At 36.6% G+C, this 26,238-nt stretch overlaps 1 protein-coding gene across 3 annotated transcripts in view; it reads left to right on the plus strand.

Annotated features, from left to right (window-relative positions):
• The window catches only part of POC1B (POC1 centriolar protein B), a 94,346-nt gene extending 69,458 nt beyond the window's left edge, over positions 1–24,888 (plus strand). For all 3 annotated transcript variants that reach the window (XM_057743195.1, XM_057743196.1, XM_057743194.1), the window contains 2 exons: positions 20,900–21,118; positions 24,539–24,888. In XM_057743195.1, the coding sequence (XP_057599178.1) occupies positions 20,900–21,118; positions 24,539–24,643 (324 nt within the window). In that variant the 3' untranslated portion in view covers positions 24,644–24,888. The remainder of the gene's footprint in view (positions 1–20,899; positions 21,119–24,538) is intronic.
• The last annotated feature ends 1,350 nt before the right edge of the window (positions 24,889–26,238 follow it).

Below are 26,238 nucleotides of genomic sequence, written 5' to 3' on the forward strand. Positions count from 1 at the left end.
GTCCCCTGTATTGGCAGGCGGATTCTTAACCACTGTGCCACCAGGGAAGTCCCTATAATGAAGTATTTCTTACTGATTTTCTACTTGTGAGCATTTTGTCCTGAAGATTTTATGCCATAATTTTCTAACTTTGTCCAGTTATATAATCTTTTTCAAGAGGTTAAATGTTTTAGATGAGATTCATTGATTTAAATGCTTGATGTTAGATTGGCTTCTTGTATTATTATTAGGAAATCATTTTTCACCCATTAAAATGATAGGACCAGAATTTTTAAAAAAGATGTTGGATCTTTGTCTACTAAGTGTTTTAAAAAAGTATCATGGACATTTCTCAGGCAGCTGCCTGAAGATGGGAACCTTTTTTTTAACTATATCTGAAAATGTCTTAATATTTTGTTTTGGATTTGCTAAACGATGATTTCCATTTTAAATGTGTATTCAGCATATACTTATCCATTTATTACTTTATTTAGTGTCACTCATTTATTTATTTATTGAACTGCCACCAGCCCTTAAATAGCCTATTAACTAATCTGAGAAACTAGACGTAGGAGAATTTTTTTTTAATTTGAATATAAGGAATAGAAAAATATCTTTAATTCAACAAATTTTATTAATTACTTTATGTGTGCCTTACACATAGGAGGCACTTATCATATTGCCAGCTATCTGCAAGAAGGTGAGTTCTGGCTTCTGCCTTCTAGAAAGGTGCAATTTAGATTTTAGTGGAGTGGGGGGAGTACACGATATGATAATATTGATAATGATAGGTAATTGATTATACACTATAGATTAAATTCTTTACCTATATTCTCACAACAACCTTATAATGTAGCTCAGGGTTATTTTACCTCATTTTACAGATGAGGAAACTAACGCTTAGAGAAGCCAAGTAATTTGTCCAAGGTCACAGAGTCAGTACACAGAGGAGACAAGATTAAACCCAAGTCTATGTGACTTGATGCCCCATTCATATAGCGCCGTATTATATGATAGCATGGATAATTACACAGTATCACACGTAGCAGAAAGGCAGGGAAAATTGATAACTGCCTTTAAGAAACAAAATTGAACTCCTACAGAGATTTAGAACAGGGGCAAATTGCATCTGTTTGGAGAAGATGAGGAATGACTTCATTATTTTGCAAATGCAAATTAAAGTCAACTAACATAAAGTGCACTGTGTATACTGAGATCACACAGAATGCTTTCACTCTCTGTTTTTTGAATGATATAATGAACAATAAATAGAAGAGTGGTTCTCAATACCCAGCTGTGAATATACATTACTGTTACAATCACAGTTATCATTAACCGCACTAGAATGTTCACATTATGCTAGATGGTGAATAGGACAATAAATAAATATAATATTTGCCCTCTAAAAGATGTTCTGTAAAGCTTGCCAGTTTTCTGAATGTAGCTTTGTTAAATGATTAGATAAATTCCTGCCTTAAAATTGCCTCTTCATAGTATTAAAGCACAGTAAGGAAGCTAGTCTTATTCAAGTGAGCAAAGCATGAGTTACTTTGTGTGTACAATTAAAAAAAAAAATTATCTCATGACTTTTAACACACAGCTCACTTCTCCTGAACTTGGCATTTGAAGAGTTTTGAGGAACAAAAAATAGGCCTGTAAAAAAGGTCAAGAAATGGCATCATTTATATTAGAGAGTCAGCAAGCCCAGGAAATAATTTTTTTGGAAATTTATTCTAAATAATCCTTCTGATTCTGTGATAATTTTATGTTTCATGAAAATAATGAGGATAGTTATTTGAGGATAAGGTTTGGCTTGTTGGTTTGGTTGGCTCTCTGTGTACATTATTATGATACTAAAATGGTGGTGGTGTATTTGCTTTTGCAGCGTGCATACTAAAATTGAAAAGATAAAGAAAATATTAGAGTGCCCTCCATGACAGGATAACATGAAATTTATTAAATGTTCCATGTGTTTTGGAATATTATGTTTGTAGATAGGGAGGCTCAGTGTCATAAAGATGTTAGTTCTCCCCAAATAAATCTACACATTCAAGGCACTTCCAATAAACACCCTAGTGAGATTTTTTCATGAAACCTAAAAAGTTGATTTTATGGTATGTATGGAAGAGCACAGGGCCCAAAACAGCCAGGACAATTTTGAAGAAATCTGAATATTGGGGACTCATTAAGCTCTAAGTGTGATATTGTTACACGGAGAGACAAAGAGTACAAGGTGGAGAGCATGTAAACAGACCCACACAAGTGCAGATGGTTGGTATATGAAAGGCCTGACTCTGTAGACCCACGAAGATGGTTCGTCACTAAATTGATTGTTCAATAAATGTTTCTGGGATAGCTAGCTGTATGAAAAAAATAAAATAAAATTATGTTCTTAACTTTTAACCACAAACGAAATCAATGCCAGATGGGTTAAAGACTTAAGTGAGAAACACCATACTTCAAAACTTCTAAAAGAAAACAGAAGAATATATTTATGTATTCTGGGTAGGCAAGGATTGCTTAAGCAAAATATAAAATGTACAAATCATAAAAGAAAAAAGTTAAATAAATTTGACTACATTTAAGACAAAAACGTCTGTAAAAAAATCCCATAAAAGTGAACACAATCCACAGGGTAGGGGATGTATTACACGTATAAACAAAGTATTGGTATCCATAATATATAAGGAACTTTTTTAAAATTTATTTTTATTGAAGTATAGTTGAATTTTAATGTGCTAATTTCTGCCATACAGCAAAGTGATTCACTTATAACTGTATATACATATATACATTCTTTTTCATGTTCTTTTCCATTATGGTTTATCACAGGACATTGAATATAGTTCCCTGTGCTGTACCGTAGGACCTTGTTGTTTATCCATTCTGTATATACCAGTTTGCATCTGCTAATCCCAAACTTCCACTCCTACCCTCTCCCACCTCCCTCCCCCTTGGCAACCACCAGTCTGTTCTCTATGTCCCCGATTCGTAGATAGATTCATTTATGTCACATTTTAGATTCCACATATATGTAATTTTATATGGTATTTGTCTTCTCTTTCTGGCTTACTTTACTTAATATGATAATCTCTAGTTACATCCATGTTGCTGCAAATGGCATTCTTTTTTATGGATGAGTAGTATTCCATTGTATGCATGTACCACATCTCATTTATCCATTCATCTGGTGAAGGACATTTAGGTTGTTTCCATGTCTTGGCTGTTGTGAATAGTGCTGTTATGAACATAGGGGTGTATGTATCTTTCTGAATTATAGTTTTGTCTGGATATATGCCCAGGAGTGGGATTGCTGGATCATATGGTAATTCTATTTTTAGCTTTCTGAGGAACCTCCACACTGTTTTCCACAGTGATTGCACCAACCTACATTCCCACCAACAGTGTAGGAGGGTTTCCTTTTCTCCACATCCTCTCCAGCATTTATTTGTGGACTTTTAAGTGATGGCCATTCTAACTGGCATGAGTTGGTACCTCATTGTTGTTTTGACTGGCATTTCTCTCTCTATAAGGAACTCAAGTATAAATTTAGAAAAAAGAGAAGTTGATCCAACTGAAAAATAGACAGAGGACTTAAATAGGCAATTTGCAGAAGAATGATCAATATATACATAAAATATACTCAAGCTACCAGTAATCAAGGAAATGAACAATGAAATTAAAACCACGGGATACTATTTCCTACCCATAATTTTGTTAAAATTTAAAATGTCTGACAATCAAATATTTTTGACTTTGTAGAAAAAGGGACTTTCTTCTGCTCATGAAGAGTAAGTTGATTCCACCATTTGGGACAATATCTGGTAAAACTAAGACTGAACTATGATACTCTAGAGAAACTCACCTACCTGTGTACAGGAGACATGTATAAAATGCTTACTGTGGAATTCGGTGCTAGTTAACAGTAGAAAGGACACATAAATTGTGGAATACCCAATCAATGGAATAGTATTTGGCAGTGAAAATAAGTGAAGTAAACTTAGCAGCATTACCATGGACAAATCCAACAATGTTGGTTAACAGAAAATACTAAAGAGATCTAATATAATACTGTTTTATGTGAAGCTTGAATACATGCAGAAGCAATACTGCTGTTTAGAGATGTCTACCTATGTGATAAAAGTAAAGGGATGAGAGACACAATATTCAAGATGCTGGTATCCTTTAAGAGGGAAAGGTGGGAGATAGATCATAAAAGGGTATACTTTATTTCTTAAGGTAGGGGAGAGGGTTGCTTTATCATTCTTATATCTTTTCATTGAATTTTTAAAAAATTAATTTTATTGTAGTTGATTTACAATGTTATGTTAATTTCTGCCATACAGTAAAGTGATTCAGTTATATATACATTCTTTTTCATATTCTTTTCCATTATGGTTTATCACAGGGTATTGAATACAGTTTCCTGTGCTGTACAGTAGGACCTTGTAGTTTATCCATCCTACATATAATAGTTTGCATCTGGTAACCCCAAACTCTCAATCCATTCCTCCCCCACCCTGTTGGCAACCACAGGTCTTTTCTCTATGTCTGTGAGTCTGTTTCATAGATAAGTTCATTTGTGTCATATTTTAGATTTCACATATAAGTGATATCATATGGTATATTTCTTTCTCTTTCTGACTTACTTCACTTAGTATTTTCATTGAATTTTTAAAAGCAAAATTGGAACTTAAAAAAATCAGTCATTATTAGATGAAAAGAGAAGGATTACAGATTCATTCAGAAATGTTCGTGTTGCAGTGAGGTTGCATTTCTTGTTCACGCCTGTATTAATTTCACTTGATTGCTATTGTGCATGTAAAGAAGGGGCAGCTTTCTGAAAGGTGAACAGATGGCTTTTTTGAGACATGATGTGGGTGAAACTAAACCAAATGTGGTTTTCCAAGTCAAAATTCAATTTTTTCCAAGAGGTAATCCTTACTTGAATGTAAAATATTTTTTTAAAAGTACATCTTTGTACAACATAAGCTATTACCTGCCTCAGAATTTAGATTCACACACGCACACATCTTTTTTTGAACAGAGTAAGGTATCACTATAAAGAATGATTGATTTCTACCTTAGTCATTTCAGCAATTTGCATAAAATATTCTTGTTGATTTTATATAAAAGAGATAATAAGAATGAATCCCTCACTCTGTAGGCCTTTAGGGTATAACAGCAGGATTCACAAAAGATGTAATGACTACTTGTTTTCTCTTTGGAATTTACAGAAAGTTCTACTGGTGTTATATTTGTCTAGAATGCTGGGAATAGCATTTTTAGTTTTATATTGACTTAGAAGAGAGAGTACTAATTCTAGTTCACTGACTACCTGCTCTCTCCCTCCACCTCCCCCAGATAATTTTGGTCAGTACTTTATCATTAATTAAAATTTATCTGGTGTAGTGCACGTTTCTAGACTCAGCATAGGGCATTAGAAGACAAATATTCCTTTAAGGGATTCATAGTTTATCTTTGCCTAATCATGTAAGAAGTGAAACATGAAAGGAAATTTTTGTACAGATTTTATGTGTCCTAGCTCTATCCTACCTATTCATGGCTTCAAAGTTAATAAGCTTCTCTGGAGATGACAGTAAAGATTAAAGACAAAGACAGACAGATTTGTGGCCTCGGCTGTCATTTTCAAGGGCACTGAATTAATCATTCAGATATTCTAGTTGATAGTTTCATTGGGGCGGGGGTGTTTTTCAAGTCTTCTGACAAAAATGAAATTTCCACTTTGGTTTGAAGAAGAAAAATCAAAGCCCTCAGTAAAACCTTATCCCCAAAGCCTCTTTTCCTCTCTTTGAGAAAAAGACGTATGATTTTTCCCCAGGGATAAACAAAAGACTTTCTCAGCTCAGCAAATTTAGTCTGGGAGACACAAATTTCACATGACATTCTCTGAGTTTATCCTAGAAATACTTTTAAATCAGTCAGGCTGGATCAGGTGGGTATGTTCCTACAAGGATATACAGTACACTGGGCAGATATAAGGTAGAAGGGATGCGGTTTTCTCCTTCAGGATCAAGAGCCTTTTCTTCCTAAGAGTTTTAGAAATTGGGAACGAATCCTGCCGGTATTGTCCTGTGGCAACCCCATATGGGTGATTCCGTAACTCTTTGTTCTGCTTTTCTGATTAATCCATCCACTCCTTGGTTAACACTGGCTTATGATCTCAAGGAAAGAACCAAAGACAGAGCAACGCTCTGAGTCACTTCTGAAAGACAGCCATCCTCTCTTGGTCAGGATTCTTAGATGAACTCAGTGACTGTCTGAATCCTTTGTGCTGATGGTAAACTCTGTGTAAAGCCTCCCAGTCACTGGCCACCACTTCCTCTAGTCCTCCAGTTTTGATAATTCATCAACCCCAGAAGGACCTCCAATCCATTGAGCCTCTGTCTTATCACTGCCCACCTTCTTTGTCTGTGTGCCTTGCCATTATGGGCTTAGATTCTATAGTTCATCATCATTGCCTCTTTCTCTCTCCATTGTACTCACCCCGAAAAACTTCAGCCTGGTTAAATCTATTTTTTCTGCCAACTCTATACCTACACCCAAGCAACTGAATTTGACTAGACAGCCATGCTGACTGATCTCCCCTTAAATATATTTATGCAAAACTCCAGGAGTGCTCAGTACTGGCTAGCAATCTGTTTACCAAGTAGTTATCTCCTCACTGTCCTGTGACATCAGTGGTCTCTTTCTGTTTGATCTTTTCCATCAGTACGTATTTGTAATACATTTCCCATCTTTAAAAAAGAAAACTTCATTTTACCTCTCATCCCTTTTCAAGTCCTGTCTCATTGCTCTGCTCCCCTTTATAGCAAAACTCCTCAAAAGAAAGGGATATATTCAGTCTTCGTTTCTTCACTTTCTACTCTTCTGAATCCACTTCAATTAAGCTTTTGTTCCCACCATTTCAGTCATGTCAAGGTCCCAGTGATTCATCCAAATTAGCCTTTCTACAGGACTTGGTCTTGGTCCCTTCCCCTTGAAACTTTTTCCTTACTTAGCCTATGGTCTAGTACCCCTCCTACCTCATGGACAGCTAGTCATCTTTCCTGCTCCTTCTCTTCCTGCCTTCTAAAGTCTTTGCCACTGTTCTCTTGTGTGGCTCCTCCCTCAGTGGTCATAGACACGTGGCTGTAAATAGTTATATGCTGAACACCCAACTCCAATGGAATAGAAGCTTCTGCAATTGGTACCCTTCCAGACCTTGCCTTATGTACCTCTTCACCTGGCTGTTCATTTGTATCCTTTATAAAAACTGGTAAATATATATATATATATATATATATATATATATATATATATGTATTCTGATAACTCCCAAATTTATATCTTTAGCCCCAAGCTCTCCACAGAAATCTAGAATCATATATTTCCAATTGTATTCATGACTTTTCCCCTTGGAAGGCTCATAGGCATATCAAACTTAACATGCCCAAAATTTATTCTCTACCCCAATTAAAAAATGCATCCTCAATGGAGCTAAATCATGATGTAACAACTTAGCCAGCTTTATTTTTCTTCATAACCCTTGTTACTACCTGACATTACATCACATATCTATATATACCCACGTCAACAGGATCTCTTTTGTTTATTCATTTCTTGTATCAGGCAGAGTAATGGTCCATAAAGATGTCCGTGTCCTCATCCCCAGAATCTATGAATATGTTTCTTTACATGGCAGAGGGGCTTTGCAGGTGTGACTAAGTTAAGGATCTTGAGATGGGGATATTATCCTAGATTATGGTCCAATGCAGTCGAAGGGAGGCCTGGGAATTAGAGAAGTAGAGATTGCAATGGTACAGCCTAGAGCCATGAACATAGGCAGCCTTGAGGAGCTGGAAAAGGCAAGGACAGATTCTCCCCTAGAGCCTCCAGAAGGAACACAGCTCTGCTGACACTTGATTTTAGCCGCATAAAATCTGTTTGGACCTTCAGAACTTTAAGATAGTAAATTTGTTTTATTTTAAGCCACTAAACTTGTGGTAATTTGTTACAGCAGTGGTAGGAAACTAATGTACTCCTGTATCTCTGGCACCTAGAATTTTCCTGGCACAGAGTTGCTAAATAAATACAATTTTGTTTGAATAAATGGTATGTCTTCATTGTTTTAGATCCCATATAAAGATTATTGGCGTTTCTGATCCCTATTCTTAAATGTTATCACTGAAAATAAATGATCCATTCTTTCTTTGAAAAGTAATATTTGCTTTTATTTTTGTCCAAGAAAAATACATTTTTTGTTATCCTAGTCTATTTCAGGCAGGCATTTTATAAGTGTGTTTGTGTGTGTGTGCGTGTATGTAGTGATTTAAAAAAAATCTCTGAATGTCAGGAATGGAAAGGACTTTTAAAGGGCATTCAGTTTGAATTTCCTGATCTGACACTTGTATATTTCTCACAATACCCCTGACAAGTGATCATCCGTAGTCTACTTTAGAACCTTCAATGATGGGAAACTCACTTTAGCTGGAAGGGTCAAGACCACTTTTGGATAGACTTTTCTGACTTTGGTCTGTTTTGTTCTCTACTTACAGAATTAAACCAAAACTAGAAATGTTAAGTATAAGTCCAAACTGACTTATTTTAACCCATTTACTAAATATATATATCTGAAGTTCACGTCACTGCTTATCTTTACACATAAAGTACCTCCTTTTGCATTTACACTTGTCAGAAAATCCTTATGATATTTCACCAGAAACCATCAAATATACTTTTGGGGGATAAAAATCAAGAAGTGATTTTCAGTTAAGTGATAAATGTTTACATTGTTCCCTTGCTGTGCCTTTGAGGAGGCATTTAAGAGTAATATTTAGTAGAGAATCGTATTGGCTTAACTTTGGGTTTATATCAATACTTCTCTCCAAATACTGTCAAATTATTAACATTTACATTTTGTGGATGGCTCAGCAGATGCAGGACAGTTAGTTGAATTCAGTCCAACAGATGTTGAGCCCTGTCTCTCATGCACTATGCTAGGCACCTGAGGAAGAAAGATGACCAAGTTATGGCTCCTACCCTCAAGAGAGTAACCCTCATAATCTGGTAGGGAATATAGACATGAAAACACAAATATAAGAAGAAGTGATGAATGCTCTACTGATGGCATGAATGAAGACATATGAGAGTGTGTGGTGTTAGAGAATGTTCTGATTTCGTTCTTTTACATGTAGCTGTCCAGTTTTCTCAGCACCACTTATTGAAGAGACTGTCTTTTCTCCATTGTATAGTCTTGCCTCCTTTGTCGTAGATTAATTGACCATAAGTGTGTGGGTTTATTTCTGAGCTATCCTTTTCCATTGATCTATATTTCTGTGTTTGTGCCAGCACCACACTGTTTTGATGACTGTAGCTTTATAGTATAGTTTGAAGTCAGGGAGCATGATTCCTCCAGCTCTGTTTTTCTTTCTCAAGACTGTTTTGTCTATTCTAGGTCTTTTGTGTTTCCATACAAATTAAAAAAAATTTTTTTTTAGTTCTGTCAAAAATGCCATTGGCAATTTGATAGGGATTGCATTGAATCTATAGATTGCCTTGGGTAGTATAGTCATTTTGACAGTATTCTTCCAGTCCAAGAACACGGTATATCTTTCCATCTGTTTGTGTCATCTTCGATTTCTTTCATCAGCATCTTAGAGTTTTGAGAGTACAGGTCTTTTGCCTCCTTGAGAGTGAAGTGGTGCCAGTGATTAGTTCTGACATTCCAGCCCAGACTGTGGGTAAGTAGGAAGGGTAATAGAAGGAGAAAAGAGGAGAGGAAGAAACAGAATAAATATAATGCATGTATTTCTGTATGTAATTGGGCACCAGAGTATCTTGAATGTTTCATTGTTAATTATATAAATAGTAATAGTTTAAATGTGTAGACCTTGATTACATTGTTGAATGGTTAATTTCCCATTAAAAATTTACTTGCTAATGTCACAGTTTTCACTTTCTGTTGATGCATTAAAAGAATTCATTCTCTAATGTGACAAATGAAATTTTTTGCATTAAAATTAATCGTGGCAGGCTTCCTAGGTGGCGCAGTGGTTGAGAATCCGCCTGCCAATGCAGGGGACACAGGTTTGATCCCTGCTCCAGGAAGATCCCACAAGCCGCGGAGCATCTAAGCCCGTGCGCAGCAACTGTTGAGCCTGCGCTTTAGAGCCTGTGAGCCACAACTATTGAGCCCGTGTGCTGCAACTACTGAAGCCCACGTGCCTAGAGCCCGTGCTCCACAACAAGAGAAGCCACGGCAATGAGGAGCCTGCGCACCACAACAAGAGTAGCCCCCACTCACCACAACTTAACAAAAAAAAAGGAAAGCCCGCACACAGCAAAAAAGACCCAACCCAGCCAATAAAATAAATTAATTAAAAATATTAATCATGGCATTTAAACAACCTGTTAAGAGTCATTTGACCCCAGAATGTGACAGGTTTTGTGCCTAGCTCTCAGGACAAAGTGGTCTGCATCAGTCAACTCTGTGTTTTTTACTCTACTGCCTATGTTCAGAGGGAAAGTGGAGACTTTTAACCTGTAGAGATAAGGATTTCTTAGTCATTCATATTCATTCTGAGCACTTGGTGAGGTTGTATTTCCCATCTTTGAGATGGCAACTATGAGGTTATCCAAGGAGAACTTAAGGGTGGTGATTGCCCTGCCATCCATTTGAAGGAAGTGGCCCACTGGAGAACTGTAAGCTCCGTGAAGGAAGGTACCATATCTAATTTGTTCTTTGCTGTAGCTTTAATGCCTACCTATAGGAGGCCTTCTTTTGCTGAATGAATCCATGAATGTTATTGTATTTCAAGTGTCTGCAAAAAAGTCAGAGGTAAGGGAATGTGTGATTTGTTCCTTTATGGACTTCCAAAGCATTTGTTCTTTTCTTACAGTCATTTGCTTCTGTTTCTTATTTATTCACTGCCAGATATATGCCAGGCACTGTGGGGGATCCAGGCCTTGCTCTGCCTTAATTCTCCCCCCTTAACAGAGACTCCTCCTTGATTGCTGCTATCACATTGTACTCACATTTAACATTGGTAAATGCTTACTATCATGTCAGTGTTCAGTAAGCATTCACCCAAAAAATGAACATTAGCAACTCTGAAGTAGGAGAGGACCTCAATATATGAGGAGCAGCAGGTACTGCAGCCTCATTTGCTAGACTTTTAATAACCCATAATCGTAAACATATTTTTTTCCCTTTAGTTTTTTTTTTTTGATTTTATGAATGAATGCATTGAAACTTACTGAGCTGTGCATCTTGCTCTTTTCCTGTATAAACAGGAAGCAAAGGCAAGCTTGGTCGGTGGGAAAGAATCTGCTATTATCTAGGTCCCAATAGCTTTGAGAGATAGGAAAATAGATCTGTCAGTTGGCTAATGTGGGATGGAGATCTCATATGTTTTTCTCTCTCTGCCCATACCCTTTTCCCTTTTCTATTCATCTTTATGTGTCATATGATAGGTTTGTTTTTTTTTTTTTTTTTGGTCCCAAACAAGAAAACTATTGTTAAGGTTATATTGAGATCTTTTCCTGTCTGGACTGTCTATGGCCTTAAATCTTTCTTTGCCCATTTCCTATTGCCCTTTCTTTACTAACCACCCTGACTGAAACCCCCAGGGTTCAATGACCAATTTGTTAATTAGATTGAGGCCTTTTCCCATGAAGGGCTGGAGCTGCTACTACAATGAGATTAGTGATATTTGCAACCATGTGTGTACATACTTAGGTATGTTGTGATAAAAAAGACTGTCATGGTCATAGAGAGCATGCTTCCCATCTGTGAGAATGGTGATAAACTGCATGTGAGTGGTTAACATATTCAAAAATATTTGTTTCTGCGAAGTCCAGTGGGTACAGTGGTGAGAAGAGTAGGTATAGCATAGTCTAGTGAGGGAGACAGATAATAGACAAGGAAAAGACAACTCTGAACAGTTATGAAAGAAGACATCAGGATGCCATGGTAGCCAGTAGACAGGCCACCTTCATTAGGGTGGTCAGGGCCTACTTTTCGGAAGATGTGACAATTAAGCTGAAATTTGGAGATCAAAAAAGATTCAGTCATGCTAGGAGGGCAGAGAAGGCACAGCAGAAGCAATGTTGAAAAAAAAAATGTCTTTTGCGCCGGAATTATTTACTTTCTGGTGAGGATGGTTGTGTGTGGCCATCCATACAGCATCCCCAGTCAATGAGGAGGCTGCCGAGGCCCAGGAATGCAGACTGTGACTGGGAGAGACAGGACTTCTTGGTGAATCCTTTACGTATTCCATACTCATTTTCACACAGCTTTCATCTCAGTGTTTGCTACCAGTCAATAGTTGGGGACCCAGGTAGAGAAATGCTGTAGGTTGTTTTCTAAGTTCCCTTAGCTCAGAACATGAATCATAGGTCATAGGTGCTTCATAGCTAATGAGTGACATTAAAAATCCTTTATGTGAACTTGTTCTGTGATCTGTGATTGCTAGGAGTTTCGCTTCTGAACATTTCAAGGACAGTTTTAGATTTTCTTCATCACACGGAGTTAAGTAATTCAAAGCATTAGTAACAGGATTGTTTGGTGGGGGTGTGGATGTTAATGAGTGCTTTATGCTTTAAAAAAAAGTCATTTTCATTCAGGTATTTTAGGTTCAGACAATGTGATTGTCAGGCATATCACAAAGGTAGAAAATTGAGGGTACAGAGCATAACTGCTTAGAGACCAGGATGGTTTTGGACATAAATATATGCTGGTATGCAACAAAACAAAAATATAAAAATTCATAAATCTGAGGGAGAAAAGTAGAAAAGATAAAGTACCACTAAACTGAAGGTACCAGAACGTAAGCTTCAGGAGAGCAGGATCTTGGGTCCTGCCACCCATTGCTGGGCTCTCACCATTGAGAACTACCCCTCACACAGAGCGAGGCTCCAGAAATATTTGTTGAGTGAACAAATAAAAAGAACCTGAGCAGATCCACTCAGCTGGGTAGGAGTACTAAGATGTGTTTTATGTGTATTTTAAAATAAGCTTGAACTGGGAGTGGTGGGTTTTTGAGTTTGTTTTTATTATTTTCAACAAATGGTTAATTAGTAAGATTATGACAGAGGGAAATTTGAAAGTTTTCATCTTTCTAAAAATGGTTGGGAAGATCATGGAGAACAGTGGCTTTGACCCCAAGGTTACAATCCAGAGTGCTTTGGCATCTCTTAGATTTATGATAGGTTATGTTTCATACACCTTTCCTACCTGTGTGAGCTTGGGCAAGTTATTTAGTCTCTCTGTATCTCTGTTTCCTTGTTTGTAAAATGAGAGTAATAGTAGAACATACCTGATAGGGTTATTGTGAAGATTAAACCAGTTAACATGTGTAAGGGACTTGAAACAATGCCGAGTACACAGTAAGCTCTGCATGTGCTGACTGTCGCCACCGTTGTCGTCACCAGCATCATCATCAGAAGTATACCTGCCATGTTTGAGATACCTTCTGTCTGGAAATCCCATATGCCAAGTGATAACCAGAGATGAAAAACGGATTAAAATTTTTAAAAATTCTTTGATTTCTGTGATGCATATATTTAGATTCTTTGTCTTTACAATAGGTTTAATGAGATAATTCACATACTAGAAACATTTTTTATGGTTTTTAGAATATTCACAAAGTTGTACAACCATCACCACTGTCTAATTTTAGAATATTAAGTCACTCCAAAAATAGAGTATTTTCATCACGCACATGTCCATTACCAATCTCTGCCCATTCTTCCCTCCTCCCAGCCCCTGGCAACCACTAATCTCAGTCTATCTTCATATATTTGTCTATTCTGACTATTTCATATACATGGAATCACATAATATTTGGCCTTTGTGTATGGCTTCTTTAACTCAACCTAATGTTTCCAAGGTTCGTTGTGTTGTAGCATGTATCAGCACTTCATTATTTTTTTTGTGGGTAAATAATATCCACTGTAAGGATAATAAATACCACATTTTATTTTTGCATTAATTATTATAACATTCTGATGCATATAGTTTCCATTTTATTGGTTGTTATGAATAATGCTGCTGTGTATTCATGTACAAGTTTTATGTGGATGTATGTAAAGGATGCCATTTCTCTTAGGTATATACCAAGGAGTGGAATTGCTGGGTCATAGTAATTCAGTGTTTAATATTTTGAGGAATTTTTTCAAACTGTTTCCCACAGTGGCTGCATCATTTTACAATCCCACCAGCAATGTATGAGGATTCCAGTTTTCTCTACATCTTCACCAACACTTGTTATATTCCTTCCTTTTTATTTTAGTCATCCTGATGGGTATGAATTGGTATCTCATTATGATTTTGATTTGCATTTCCCTGATAACTAATGATACTGAGCATCTTTTTATGTGCTTATTGGCCATTTGTTTATCTTCTTTAGAGAAATGTCTATTCAAATCCTTTGACCATTTTTAACTGGGTTGTCTTTTTATCTTTGAGTTGTAATGTTCTCATACAAGTCTCTTATCAAATACATAATTTGCAAATATTTTCCCCAATTCTGTGTGATTTTTTTCCCACTTTCTTGTTAACTTTTTAAAAAAATATTTATTTGGCTGTGCTGGGTCTTAGTTGCAGTATGTGGCATCTTCATTGCAGCATGTGAAATCTTTAGTTGCAGCATGAGAACTCTTAGTTGCAGCAATGCAAACTCTTAGCTGCAGCATGCCTGTGGGATCTAGTTCCCTGAGCAGGGATTGAACCTGGGCACCCTGCATTGGGAGCTTGGAGTCTTAGCCACTGGACAACCAGGGAAGTCCCTCTTGTTGTCTTTTGAAATACAAAAGTTTTACGTTTTGATAAAGTCCAATTTATTATTTATTTTGTCATTTGTAGTTTGGTATGATATCTAAGAAGCTTCAGTCTAATCCAAGGTGAGGAAAATTTACTCCTATGTTTTCTTCTAAGATTTGTATTGCTTTAGCTCTTATCATAATGTTTACGATCCATTTTGAGTTAATCTTGTATATGGTGTGAGGTAGGGGCCCAAATCCATTCTTTTGAATTTAATATAGTTTTCCCAGCACCATTTCTTGAAAAAGACTATTCTTTTCTCATTAAATTATCTTGGCAACCTTGTCAAAAATCAATTGACCATATATGGAAAGGTCTATCTATTCCATTGATCTATATGTCTGTCCTTATACCAGTCCCACACTGTCTTGATTACTGTAGTTTTGCGTAGTGAATTTTGAAACTGGGGAATGTGAATCTTGAACTGTGTCCTTCAATATTATTTTGGCTTTTCTGGGTTCCTTGCATTTCTATATACATTTTAAGACCAGCATTACAATTTCTTTTAAAAAGACAGCTGGGATTTTGATAGGGATTGTATTGAATCTGTATATATCAATTTGGGGAATATTGCCATCTTAACGATCTTAGGTCTTCTGTTCCATGAACATGGGGTTTGGAGTGTCTTTTCATTTATTTAGATCTTTAATTTCTCTCATTGATGGTTTATTTGTAGTTTTCAGTATATAAGTTTTGCACTTTTTTTGTTATTCCTAAGCATTTTATTCTTTTTGATGCTTTTGTAGATGGAGTTGTTTTCTTAATTTTATTTTTAGATTTTTCATTGCCATATGTTTGGAGGGCTTATTTGTTTTATTGTGGTAAAATATCCATATCATAAAATTGACCATTTTAACCATTTTTAAGTGTACAGTTCCCTGGCATTAAGTATTCACAGTATTGTGTAGCCATCACCACTATTTTGAGGTCTTTTTCATCATTTCAAACAAAAACTCTCTCCTCATTAAGCAATGGGTACATAAACTCCACATTTCTTCTCCTCCCCATCTTTTAGTAACCTATACTCTGAATTTGCCTATTCCAGGTACCTGATATTAGTAGACTCATATAGTATTTTCTTTAGTGTCTTGTTTATTTTCACTTAGTGTAATGTGTTCAAGGTTCATCGATGTAGTAGAATTCTATTTTTATGGTTAAATAATGTTCAATTGTATGTGTGTACAACATTTTGTTTATACATTTATCTGTTGATGGGTACTAGGTTGTTTCTGTTTTCTGTCTTGACTATTGTGCTGCTATGAATATTGGTGTACAAGTATATGTTCAAGTCCTTGCTTTCAGTTCTTGTGGATATATACTCAGGGGTGGAATTGCTAGACTGCATGCTAATTCTATGTTGTAATCTTTTGAGGAATAGCCAAACTGTTTTCCATAGTAGCTGACCATTTTATATTCCTACAGCAATGCATGAGGTTTCCAGTTTCTCCAGCAACACTTATTATTTTCATTTTTAAAAATAATAGTCATTTTTTATTTTTATTGGGGTATAATTGATTTATAATGTTGTGTTAGTTTAAGCAAAATGATTTAGCTGTATATATATCCATTCTTTTTCAGATCCTTTTCTCATATATGTTATTACAGAATATTGAGTAGAATTCCCTGTGCTATACAGTAGGTCCTTGTTGATTATCTATTTTTATATATAGTAGCATATAGATGTTAATCCCAAACTCCTAATTTATCCCTCCCTCCCACCTTTCCCCTTTGGTAACCATAACTTTGTTTTCAAAGTCTGTGAGTCTGTAAATAAGTTCATTTGTACCATCCTTTTAGATTCCACATATAAGTGATATCATATATTTGTCTTTCTCTGTCTGACTTACTTCACTTAGTATGATAATCTCTGGGCCCATCCATGTTACTGCAAATAGGATTATTTCATTCTTTTTTTATGGCTTGGTAATATCCCACATCTTCTTTATCCATTCACCTGTCGATGAACATTTAGGTTGCTTCCATGTCCTGGCTATTGTAAATACTGCTGCAGTGAACACTGGGGTGCATATATCTTTTCAAATTATGGTTCTCTCCAGATACATACCCAGGAGTGGTATTGCTGGATCATATGGTATTTCTGTTTTTAGTTAAGGAACCGCCATACTGTTTGATTTTTTAGAATAGTTTCAGAAAGACAGGTGTTAACTCTTCTCTAAATGTTTGATAGAATTCGCCTGTGAAGCCATCTGGTCCTGGACTTTTGTTTGTTGGAAGATTTTTAATCACAGTTTCAATTTCAATACTTGTGATTGGTCTTTTCATATTTTCTATTTCTTCCCAGTTCAGTCTTAGAATATTGTTTCTTTCTAAGAATTTGTCCATTTCTTCTAGGTTGTCCATTTTATTGGCATATAGTTGCTTGTAGTAGTCTCATGATCCTTTGTATTTCTGTGGTGTCCACTGTAACTTCTTTTTCATTTCTAATTTTATTAATTTGACCCCTCTCCTTTCTTTTTCTTTGAGTCTGGCTAAAGGTTTATCAATTTTATCTTTTCAAAGAACCAGCTTTTAGTTTCATTGATCTTTTCTATTGTTTTCTTCGTCCCTATTTCATTTATTTCTTCTTTGATCCTTATGATTTCTATCCTTGTACTTAGGGTTTTGTTTGTTCTTCTTTCTCTAGTTACTGTAGGTGTAAGGTTAGGTTGTTTGAGGTTTTTCTTGTTTCCTGAGGTAAGATTGTATCACTATAAACTTCCTTCTTAGAACTGCTTTTGTTGCATCCATAGGTTTCGAATCATCATGCTTTCGTTTTCATTTGTCTCTAGATATTTTTTGATTTCCTCTTTGATTTCTTCAGTGATCTATTGGTTGTTTAGTAGCATATTGTTTAGCCTCCATGTGTTTGTGTTATTTACAGGTTTTTTTTTTTTCTTGTAGTTGATTTCTAATCTCATAGTGTTGTGGTTGGAAAAGATCCTTGATATGATTTCAATTTTCTTAAATTTACCAAGGTTTGCTTTGTGGCCCAGCATGTGATCAACCCTGGAGAATGTTCCATGTGCTCTTGAGAAGAATGTGTATTCTGATGCTTTTGGATGGAATGTTCTATAAATATCAATTAAGTTTATCTGATCTAATGTGTCATTTAAGGCCTGTTTTTCCTTATTGACTTTCTTTCTAGGTGACCTGTCCATTGATGTAAGTGGGGCATTAAAGTTCCCCACCATTACTGTGTTACTGTCAGTTTTTCCTTTAATGGCTGTTAGTGTTTGCCTTATATATTGAAATGCTACTATGTTGGGTGCATATATATTTATAATTGTTATATCATCTTGGATTGATTCCTTGATCATCACGTAGTGTCCTTTTTTGTCTCCTGTAAGTCTGTATTTTAAAGTTTATTTCATCTGTTATGAGTACTGCTACTCCAGCTTTCTTTTGATTTCCATTTGCATGGAATACCTTTCTCCATCCCTTCACTTTCAGTCCGTATGTCTCCCTAGATCTGAAGTGGATCTCCTATAGATAACATATATATGGGTCTTGTTTTTCTATCTATTCAGCCAGTCTATGTCTTTTAGTTTGAGCATTAAACTGGTTTATGTTGTAAGTTAATTATCTATATGGATGCTCTTATTGCCATTTTGTTAATTGTTTAGGATTTGTTCTTGTAGCTCTTTTTCTTCCCTTCCTCTTTTGTTCTCTTCTCTTGTGATTTGATGATTATCTTTAGTGCTGTGTTTGGATTGCTTTTTCTTTTTTGTGTGTGTATCTATTACAGATTTTTAGTTCGTAGTTACCATGAGGTTTTGCTGTAGCCATCTATATATATACATATACAAGATTGTTTCAAGTTGCTGGTCTCAATTTCAAATGCATTTCCAGTATATCCTGTGTTTGTATTCTCTTCTTCTCATGATTGCTGGTTTTGATATCATATTTGTATCTGGATGATTTCTTACCTTTATGTTTGCCTTTACCAGTGAGCTTTCCCATTCGTAATTTTCTTGTTTCTAGTTGTGGTCTTTTCTTCTCTATCTAGAGAGGTTCCTTTAGCATTTGTCATAAAGCTGGTTTGGTAGTGCTAAATTCTCTTAGTTTTTGCTTGTCTGTAATGCTTTTGATTTCTCTGTCAAATCTGAGTGAGAGCCTTGCTGGGTAGAGTATTCTTGGTTGTAGTTTTTTCCCTCTCATTATTTTAAATATATTGTGCCATTCCCTTCTGGCCTGCGGAATTTCTGCTGAAGAATCAGCTGATAACTTTATGGGGAGTCCCTTGTATGTTATATGTTACTTTTTCCTTGTTGATTTTAATATTTTCTCATCTTTAATTTTTGTCAGTTTGATTAATGCATGTCTTAGAGTGTTCCTCCTTGGGTTTATCCTGTATGGAACTCTGTGCTTCCTGGACCTGCGTGAGTGTTTCCTTTCCTATGTTAGGTAAGTTTTTAGCTATTATCTCTTCAAATATTTTCTCAGGCCCTGTCTCTCCTCTCCTTCTGGGACCCCTATGATGCGAATGTTGGTGCATTTACTTTTGTTCCAGAGGTCTCAGACTGTCCTCATTTTTATTCATTCTTTTTTCGTTAATATGTTCCATGACAGTGATTTCCATCAGTCTGTCATCCAGCTCACTTATTTGTTCTCCTGCCTCATTTATTCTGCTAATTGAGTCCTTCTAGTGTATTTTCCATTTCAGTTATCATATTGTTCTACTCTGATCTTTAAATCTTCCAGCTCTTTTTTAAACATTTCTTGTATCTTCTCAGTCTGTGCCTCCATTCTTTTTCTGAGTTCTTGGATCATCTTTACTATCATTACTCAATTCTTTTTTCAGGCAGATTGCCTATTTCCACTTCATTTAGTTGTTCTTCTGGAGTTTTATCTTGTTCCTTTGTGTGGAACATATTTCTTTGCCATCTCATTTTATCTAACTTTCTGTGTTTGCATTCTCTGTTTCTGAGGCTGCAGGTTTGTGTTCTTCTAGTTTCTGGTGTCTGCACCCTAGTGGGTGAGGCTGGTTCAGTGTCTTATGCAGGCTTCCTGGTGGGAGGGGCTGGTGCCTGCCCACTAGTGGGTGGGGCTGGGTCTTTTCCCTCTGGAGAATAGGGCCATGTCAAGGGGTATGTTTAGAGGCAGCTGTGGGCTCAGGACGACTTTAGGCAGCCTGTCTGCTGATGGGTGGGGCTGTGTTCCCACCCTGTTGGTTCTTTGGCCTGCGGCATCCCAGCATTGCAGCCTATAAGTTGTTTGGTGGGGCCAGATCTCAGTGCCAAAATGGTGACCTTCAGGAGAGCTCATAACAATGAATATTCCCCAGTACCTTTGCCATCAGTTTCCTTGACCCCACAGTGAGCCACGGCTGCCCTCCCACCTCCCCAGGAGACCCTCCAAAACCCACAGGTAGATCTGGCCCAGGCTCCTGTGGAGTCACTGCCTTGCCTTGGGTCCCAGTGCATATGAAACCTTGTGTGCGCCCTCCAGTAATGGAGTCTATTTCCCCCAGTCCTGTGGAGCTCCTGCAGTCAAGCCCTGCTGGCCTTCAAAGCCGAATGCTCTATGGGTTCCTCCTGATGCCAGTCCCCCAGGCTGGGGGCCTGACATACCATGAATGCACCCCTCCTACTGTTTGTTGTGACTTCTTGTCTCTGCATGTAGAATTTCTTTTTGTTAGGTTCCAGTCTTTTTTTCAATAGCTGTTCAGCAATTAGTTGTGATTTTGGTGTTTTCATGAGAGGAGGTGAGCTCAAGTCTTCCTACTCTGCCATCTTATCTCCACCCCCCAAGAAATTAAATAATAGTCATCTTAATGGATGTGACTTTTTAAAAGTCAAGAATTAGATAGCATGTAACAATCTTTTTAGTGATAGAACACCTGGTCCTTCAGACAGATACATACGAAATATATTTCATTAAAAAAAAAAAAATCAAGGAAAATGGTGAATTTCCTCCATTCTTTTTTAGCCTTTTTTTTTCTTCTTATAATTTTAACTTCCATAATTTGCTGTAGTCGAGGATGAACGATGAAGTGAAAGCTGGGCTTTTTTAAAAGAGGAATATTGAAAACTTTAATATATATCATTTTAAAGTTTGGAAAATATAACTCTTCCTGTCTTTTCTATGGTGTCAAAGCCAACAGAAACCACTGTTAGAACTCTACCAGACAAGGGTGAAGACGTCTGCGGATATTTCTTGAACCCTTCTTTAATGTCATCAGAATGTTCACCTTCAGCCTTGAAAAAGAAAACAGAAGACATGAGCGACCTCCCTTCTGAGAGTCAAAGAAGCATACCACTCGCTGTGACTGATGCGTTAGAGCATATTATGGAGCAGCTCAATGTTTTGACACAGGTGGGTTGGCACGCTTTGCACTTGGGGGTAAGATGTACAAAATCCTAGTTACAGCAGGTTGCAGAACTAGCAGAGCAGGGGGATATTTTTCTTTCTTTTAGCAAGGCAAACTCAAAGGCTATAGTTAATATAGCAATGCATGCTGTGCTGAGCTGCTCTAGATCTTGTGGAGGCAAAGGCAGAGCCCATGCACACATATACGTATATGCATGTGTGCACACACACGCTGTGCTCTATCTGGCAGCTGAGGATGGGAAGCAAATGGGGGAGACCATGTACTTCATGCTACAAATGTATTTGATTTTGTACAGTAATGTTTTGCCCTAAGAATTTTTGATGCAGTGTATTCAGATTTGGACACTATCAAAGAAATATTTAGAGCAATAAGAAAAATGTATTGGGATTAATCATTTTGGTTAGAATGAAATACTGACAATGCTTTTAGTTTTTCACCCTGAAGAAATTCTCTCTGTCCAATGTATAACTTCCCTCATTCGGAAGTTTCTTACTCTTGATGCTCTGTTCTGGAGGTAAGGTTTTCGCATTCCCCTTTTAGAATATTACCCAGTCCTTTGATGCCAATTTACTTTTGCAAAGAAGGAATATCACGGATCTTAATATACCAAAGGTCTTCCAACTCTTGGTCAGGAAATACAGATGTCATTTAATGGAAGCAGTATATTAAAATGGATAATCAGAGGTTGCCCTTCCACCCTTGCTCAGTGTTTCCTTTGAAGAATTCTTAGCATTTCTCTTTGATAAATAGAATGAGGATACTAATATTTATCAGAGCAAACACTGTCCCAAATTATACAGAAAGAGGCTATAATGTGAACTAGAGAAGATGTCAATTACTTTCCCAGAATAACTGTTTCAAGTTGAAATTGCTCTTGCATAGAAATCATCTAATTCTTGTTCTCAAATCTGGCTGTGCATTATAATCGCCAGGGCAGTTAAAGGATCATCCAGATGTCCAGTTCTCTTCTCCAGAGAATTCAAGACCTTGGCATCGGACTTTTAAGGTTCCCTTTGGGTTTAAAGCCAGTAATTAAAGTTTTTACCCTTTAGATAACATCTCAAGGCCTTGGAGTTAAGGGATGTGAGTTATGACAGACTGTGGGGATGAGCCTTGGAGTCATGAGATTTGTTCAGTGAAAATCATAGGAAAATCATCCATTTTTGCTTTACAGTATTGAGCTGGAGGTGACTTTGTGTTTCTTTTAAAAGGCAGTTTTTCTCTCAGCTGCATGCCAGCTGTAGTTTTGGTTGGCCTGTTTCCCAGGGCCCTTGCTTCCTCATCTGCACTGTCACATTGGGTAGCAGGTCCCCTTCAGGGTCTTTCCATCCTCTACTCTGTCAGCTTCATGACTCATTTTGCCTTTTTTCCTGACTTAAGTTTAAATGGATCACTTTAAATTTTATTGAAAGCCTCTAATTTCTTATTTTTAATTTTTATGGACTGACTTTCCTTCAAATATGAAAGAAGTTAAAAGCAGGCATACCACACTTGCAAAATGGGAACAAGTGTGAATCTGTGGGCAAATAGCAAGTAAAATAAACACATTCTGATTCACTTTACTTACAGATGATTGAACATCTAACCCAGTGGCAATGTTTATGATTCAGTACAGACTGTAGTATCACTTTCTCATTATAACTTTTAAGATGGGAGGTGAGTAACCAGTGTTAATATACAGTTGATAATATACATATCAAAAGCTTTTGCATCTTGCATTGTGATAATGTATGTAAAGTATCAGACAAAATGCTTGGCACATAGTAGGTAGGCAGTCAAGAAACAGTAGAAAGTATTATCAGCATTGCTATTAATTTCAATGAGTCATGATCTATAGTATGAAATATGAGAGCAAAAGCTATTAGGTAACATTTAAAAGAAAAAACTGATTACCTTCAGAGGCTGATAGGGAATCAATTCATTATTTTGAAACTTGTTGACTCAAGTAACCAAGCATTTATGTTGCTTTTCCTATATGAACTGTACTACCAGGTAACCAAATAATATATGAGAGAAGTATCTTTTATAAATTATCCCAACTAATAAATTTTTTAAATGATGGAATTAGAATATCATTGGCAATCTTCAAGAATCGATAGATCTAGGCATTAAGTAGCTACTAACATCATGAAAAAAGAATCAAATGTTATTATTGTGCCCTCTAAAAAAAGAATAGACTTACCGAGGGATCTAACCTGAGTCTTAGCAAGCCTTTGAATCTGGCTTCAAAGTTACATAAAATACAGAGGGTAGTAGAACAGATTAAACTGTATCTGGAGTACACAGTTCCTAAAATCCAGACTGGTAGAGACTCTACAGGTCAAATGGCCTGAACCTGTCAAAAGACAAATTATAAAGAAAATAAACGGAGAAAATGGGGATCCATAGACTGAAAGACTTTAAATGACATCAAATCTTGAAACTGGGTAAGATAAAGTTATAGTGTCTAGGATGTACACTTGAAAGATAAAACCATAAAGACATGCAGGAAAGTGATTATTATAATGGTCAGGATAGTGTTATGGGGGAAGCACATGCAAGGTGTGGGGTGGCTGGCAGAGTTCTAGTTCTTGACTTGGGTGTTGGTCATAAGGGTGCTTCTCTGATGAGAATTCATTAAGTGACACATGCTTTTTGTGCAACTTCCTAAATCTCTTTTATAGTAAAGTATTTTTAAAAGATAAAAGACTAAAGATGAAGTAGTCAGTATCACAATTAGATTTAAAAGTAGTCGTGTGTGTCTGTGTGTGTGTGTAGGTGAGTGTGTGTATGTGTAGTCATATACTCACTTATGAGCTGAAGGAGTTAGAAGAGCTAAGATTCATGAAGTCCTCTGTGCCAGGCACTAGCTTAAGCATTTTACATACCTGATTTCATTTAGTCAGTCTTTGTAACAACCCTGTGAGGTACTGTTGTCGTCTTCTGGGTGCAGAAATTGGTGGCAGTCATTATATTTTCAAAGTAAGCTAGGTATTCAGCTGTCTAGGGTAATACAGGTATGGTCCATCATGGATTGACCAGTGATACCAGTGGTGGGGTATATGGCATTCCATCCCCACCTCCCACATTCCAAGTCACCTGTGACACTACTTAACATGCCTCATGTGGCCTCTTCTCTAGCATTGATGCTTTAGAAGATGAGACTTTAGAATTGTCTGCAGAGACTTGATCATTTACTCCATTTTCCTCAAATGCCTCCTTTTTTTTCTTTTCCTCAAACTAATTGACAGTGCTTTACTTTGTGTTAGGGCACAAAGCAGAGCAAGTTCTGGGGCTCATATCTGAGCCAACCTCCTGGCAAAAGGGTGGGCATTCCAGTTCTGAAAAAGGTCAACGCTCAGATCACATCATCATCCTCAGCACCAAGCCACCAGGCACTGATTATTTTGTCCTCCTTTTTGCAGACTGTTTCAATCTTGGAGCAGCGACTGACTTTGACAGAGGATAAGCTGAAAGACTGCCTTGAAAATCAGCAAAGACTTTTCAATGCTATCCAACAGAAAAGTTGAAAAGAAAAATATGAGCAGAGGCACAAGAAATGAACACGTGTCCATACACTCAGGAAGGCAGTACAAGATGCTTCATGCAACACAACCGTGTGCTAATTATCATGGCATTTCTTAAAAGGGTGAGCAACAGAACAAAAGGCAGAAAAGGCATAATTAAGGACTAATTTAAACACACAAATCAATGTTGAGGACTAATTCAAATCATTAGCGTTTATGATTGCAGTAATAAAGTGAGACGCATTCAAGTGGCTCTGTATTTTCCCCAGTATTATTTTAAATGTCAGTTTTCATTAATAATCCAAATCCTGCCAGGAAAGTAATCAAATCTCTGGATTTCACTGTTATTTCAAATTGACCATGTTCAGGCAATTCCTTAAACAATTAGTGTACGTCTTTAGTGAACAATACCTTTGGGGTGAAATAATTCACTTACCTCTAAAACAGCATTTTATATGCAGAGAATGAATTAATGATCTGACTTGTATTTCTTTTAGTTAAAAAAAACTTTATTCTTTACCCATGCCTTGCAAAGATGATCTCATAAAACTCCCAAACCACAGAACTTCCACAGCAAGAACACAGTTAATTAGCAACAGCACATACAGACATATGGCAGTGGGTTTTGATTTAACTTATGGTGTACCTTGTTTATTCTCTGACCAACCTGAAAGAAAATGAAGTTAGAAACCTGTGAAGTGCATGTATCTGCTCCCATAGATGAATGCAGTGAATGATTTGGGTTGCATCCAAACTTGTGATCTCAGTTTACAAAGACTGAGTGCAGAATCCTCAAACCCAGAATGATGCAACAGCAATATTTAAAAATATACCTACTTGTACGTTCACATTCTTCAGAAATGTTGAGGGTGATTTTGGTAGCTCAGTGTAAGTTCTTGAAAAGAACATCTGCATTATTGTCTTCCCATTCTTGTTTTTAATGAATTGTGATTTGAAACCAAATGAAAATGAGCCAGGCCTTCTAAAAGATCTTGGTTATAAATTAAGAATTTTATCTTAAAATAAGAGATTAAACTGAAAAAAATGAATTTAGTTTGCATTTCTGTTAACCTATATCTAGAACAGAAGGTGGGAGAAGGCAGTCCACACTTATGATGTTTGTAGGTATAACATGGGGAAAATACTGTCTATGTTTTGGAAAAGAAAAAAGCCCTATTTATGTACGAGTCTAAATCTAGAAATTTGTCAAAGCAATTTCAACTGTATTTATGAGGTGGTTTTGTTTTATCATCTCGTGTGTTTTAAGTGCCTTTTTAGATAATACTAAGTGTAAATTTCCAGACAGTTTCAAGAGTTTACAAGTGGCGTTGTATTTTTATAACCTCATTGAGAAGACTAAGAAATGAAATGTCATACCAATTTTTGTTTACTTTTTTATGCTTCAAGCAATAAAGACATTTTACCTTTAAAAGAGCTGTTTCTTTTTAAGTGATTAAAAGCTAGAAATACTAAACTTCTTATCTAGCTCACTCAACTTTAACCTTTATAACAGTCTCCTGCAGAACGTGTCAAAACAGTTCCGGCCTTTTTCTGCGCCTGGGGTTTATGATTCACTAGGTCTGGTCTGGTGGGGCCCA

Source organism: Hippopotamus amphibius, chromosome 7 (assembly GCF_030028045.1).
Source record: "Hippopotamus amphibius kiboko isolate mHipAmp2 chromosome 7, mHipAmp2.hap2, whole genome shotgun sequence".
In the NCBI taxonomy this organism is placed as follows: domain Eukaryota; kingdom Metazoa; phylum Chordata; class Mammalia; order Artiodactyla; family Hippopotamidae; genus Hippopotamus; species Hippopotamus amphibius.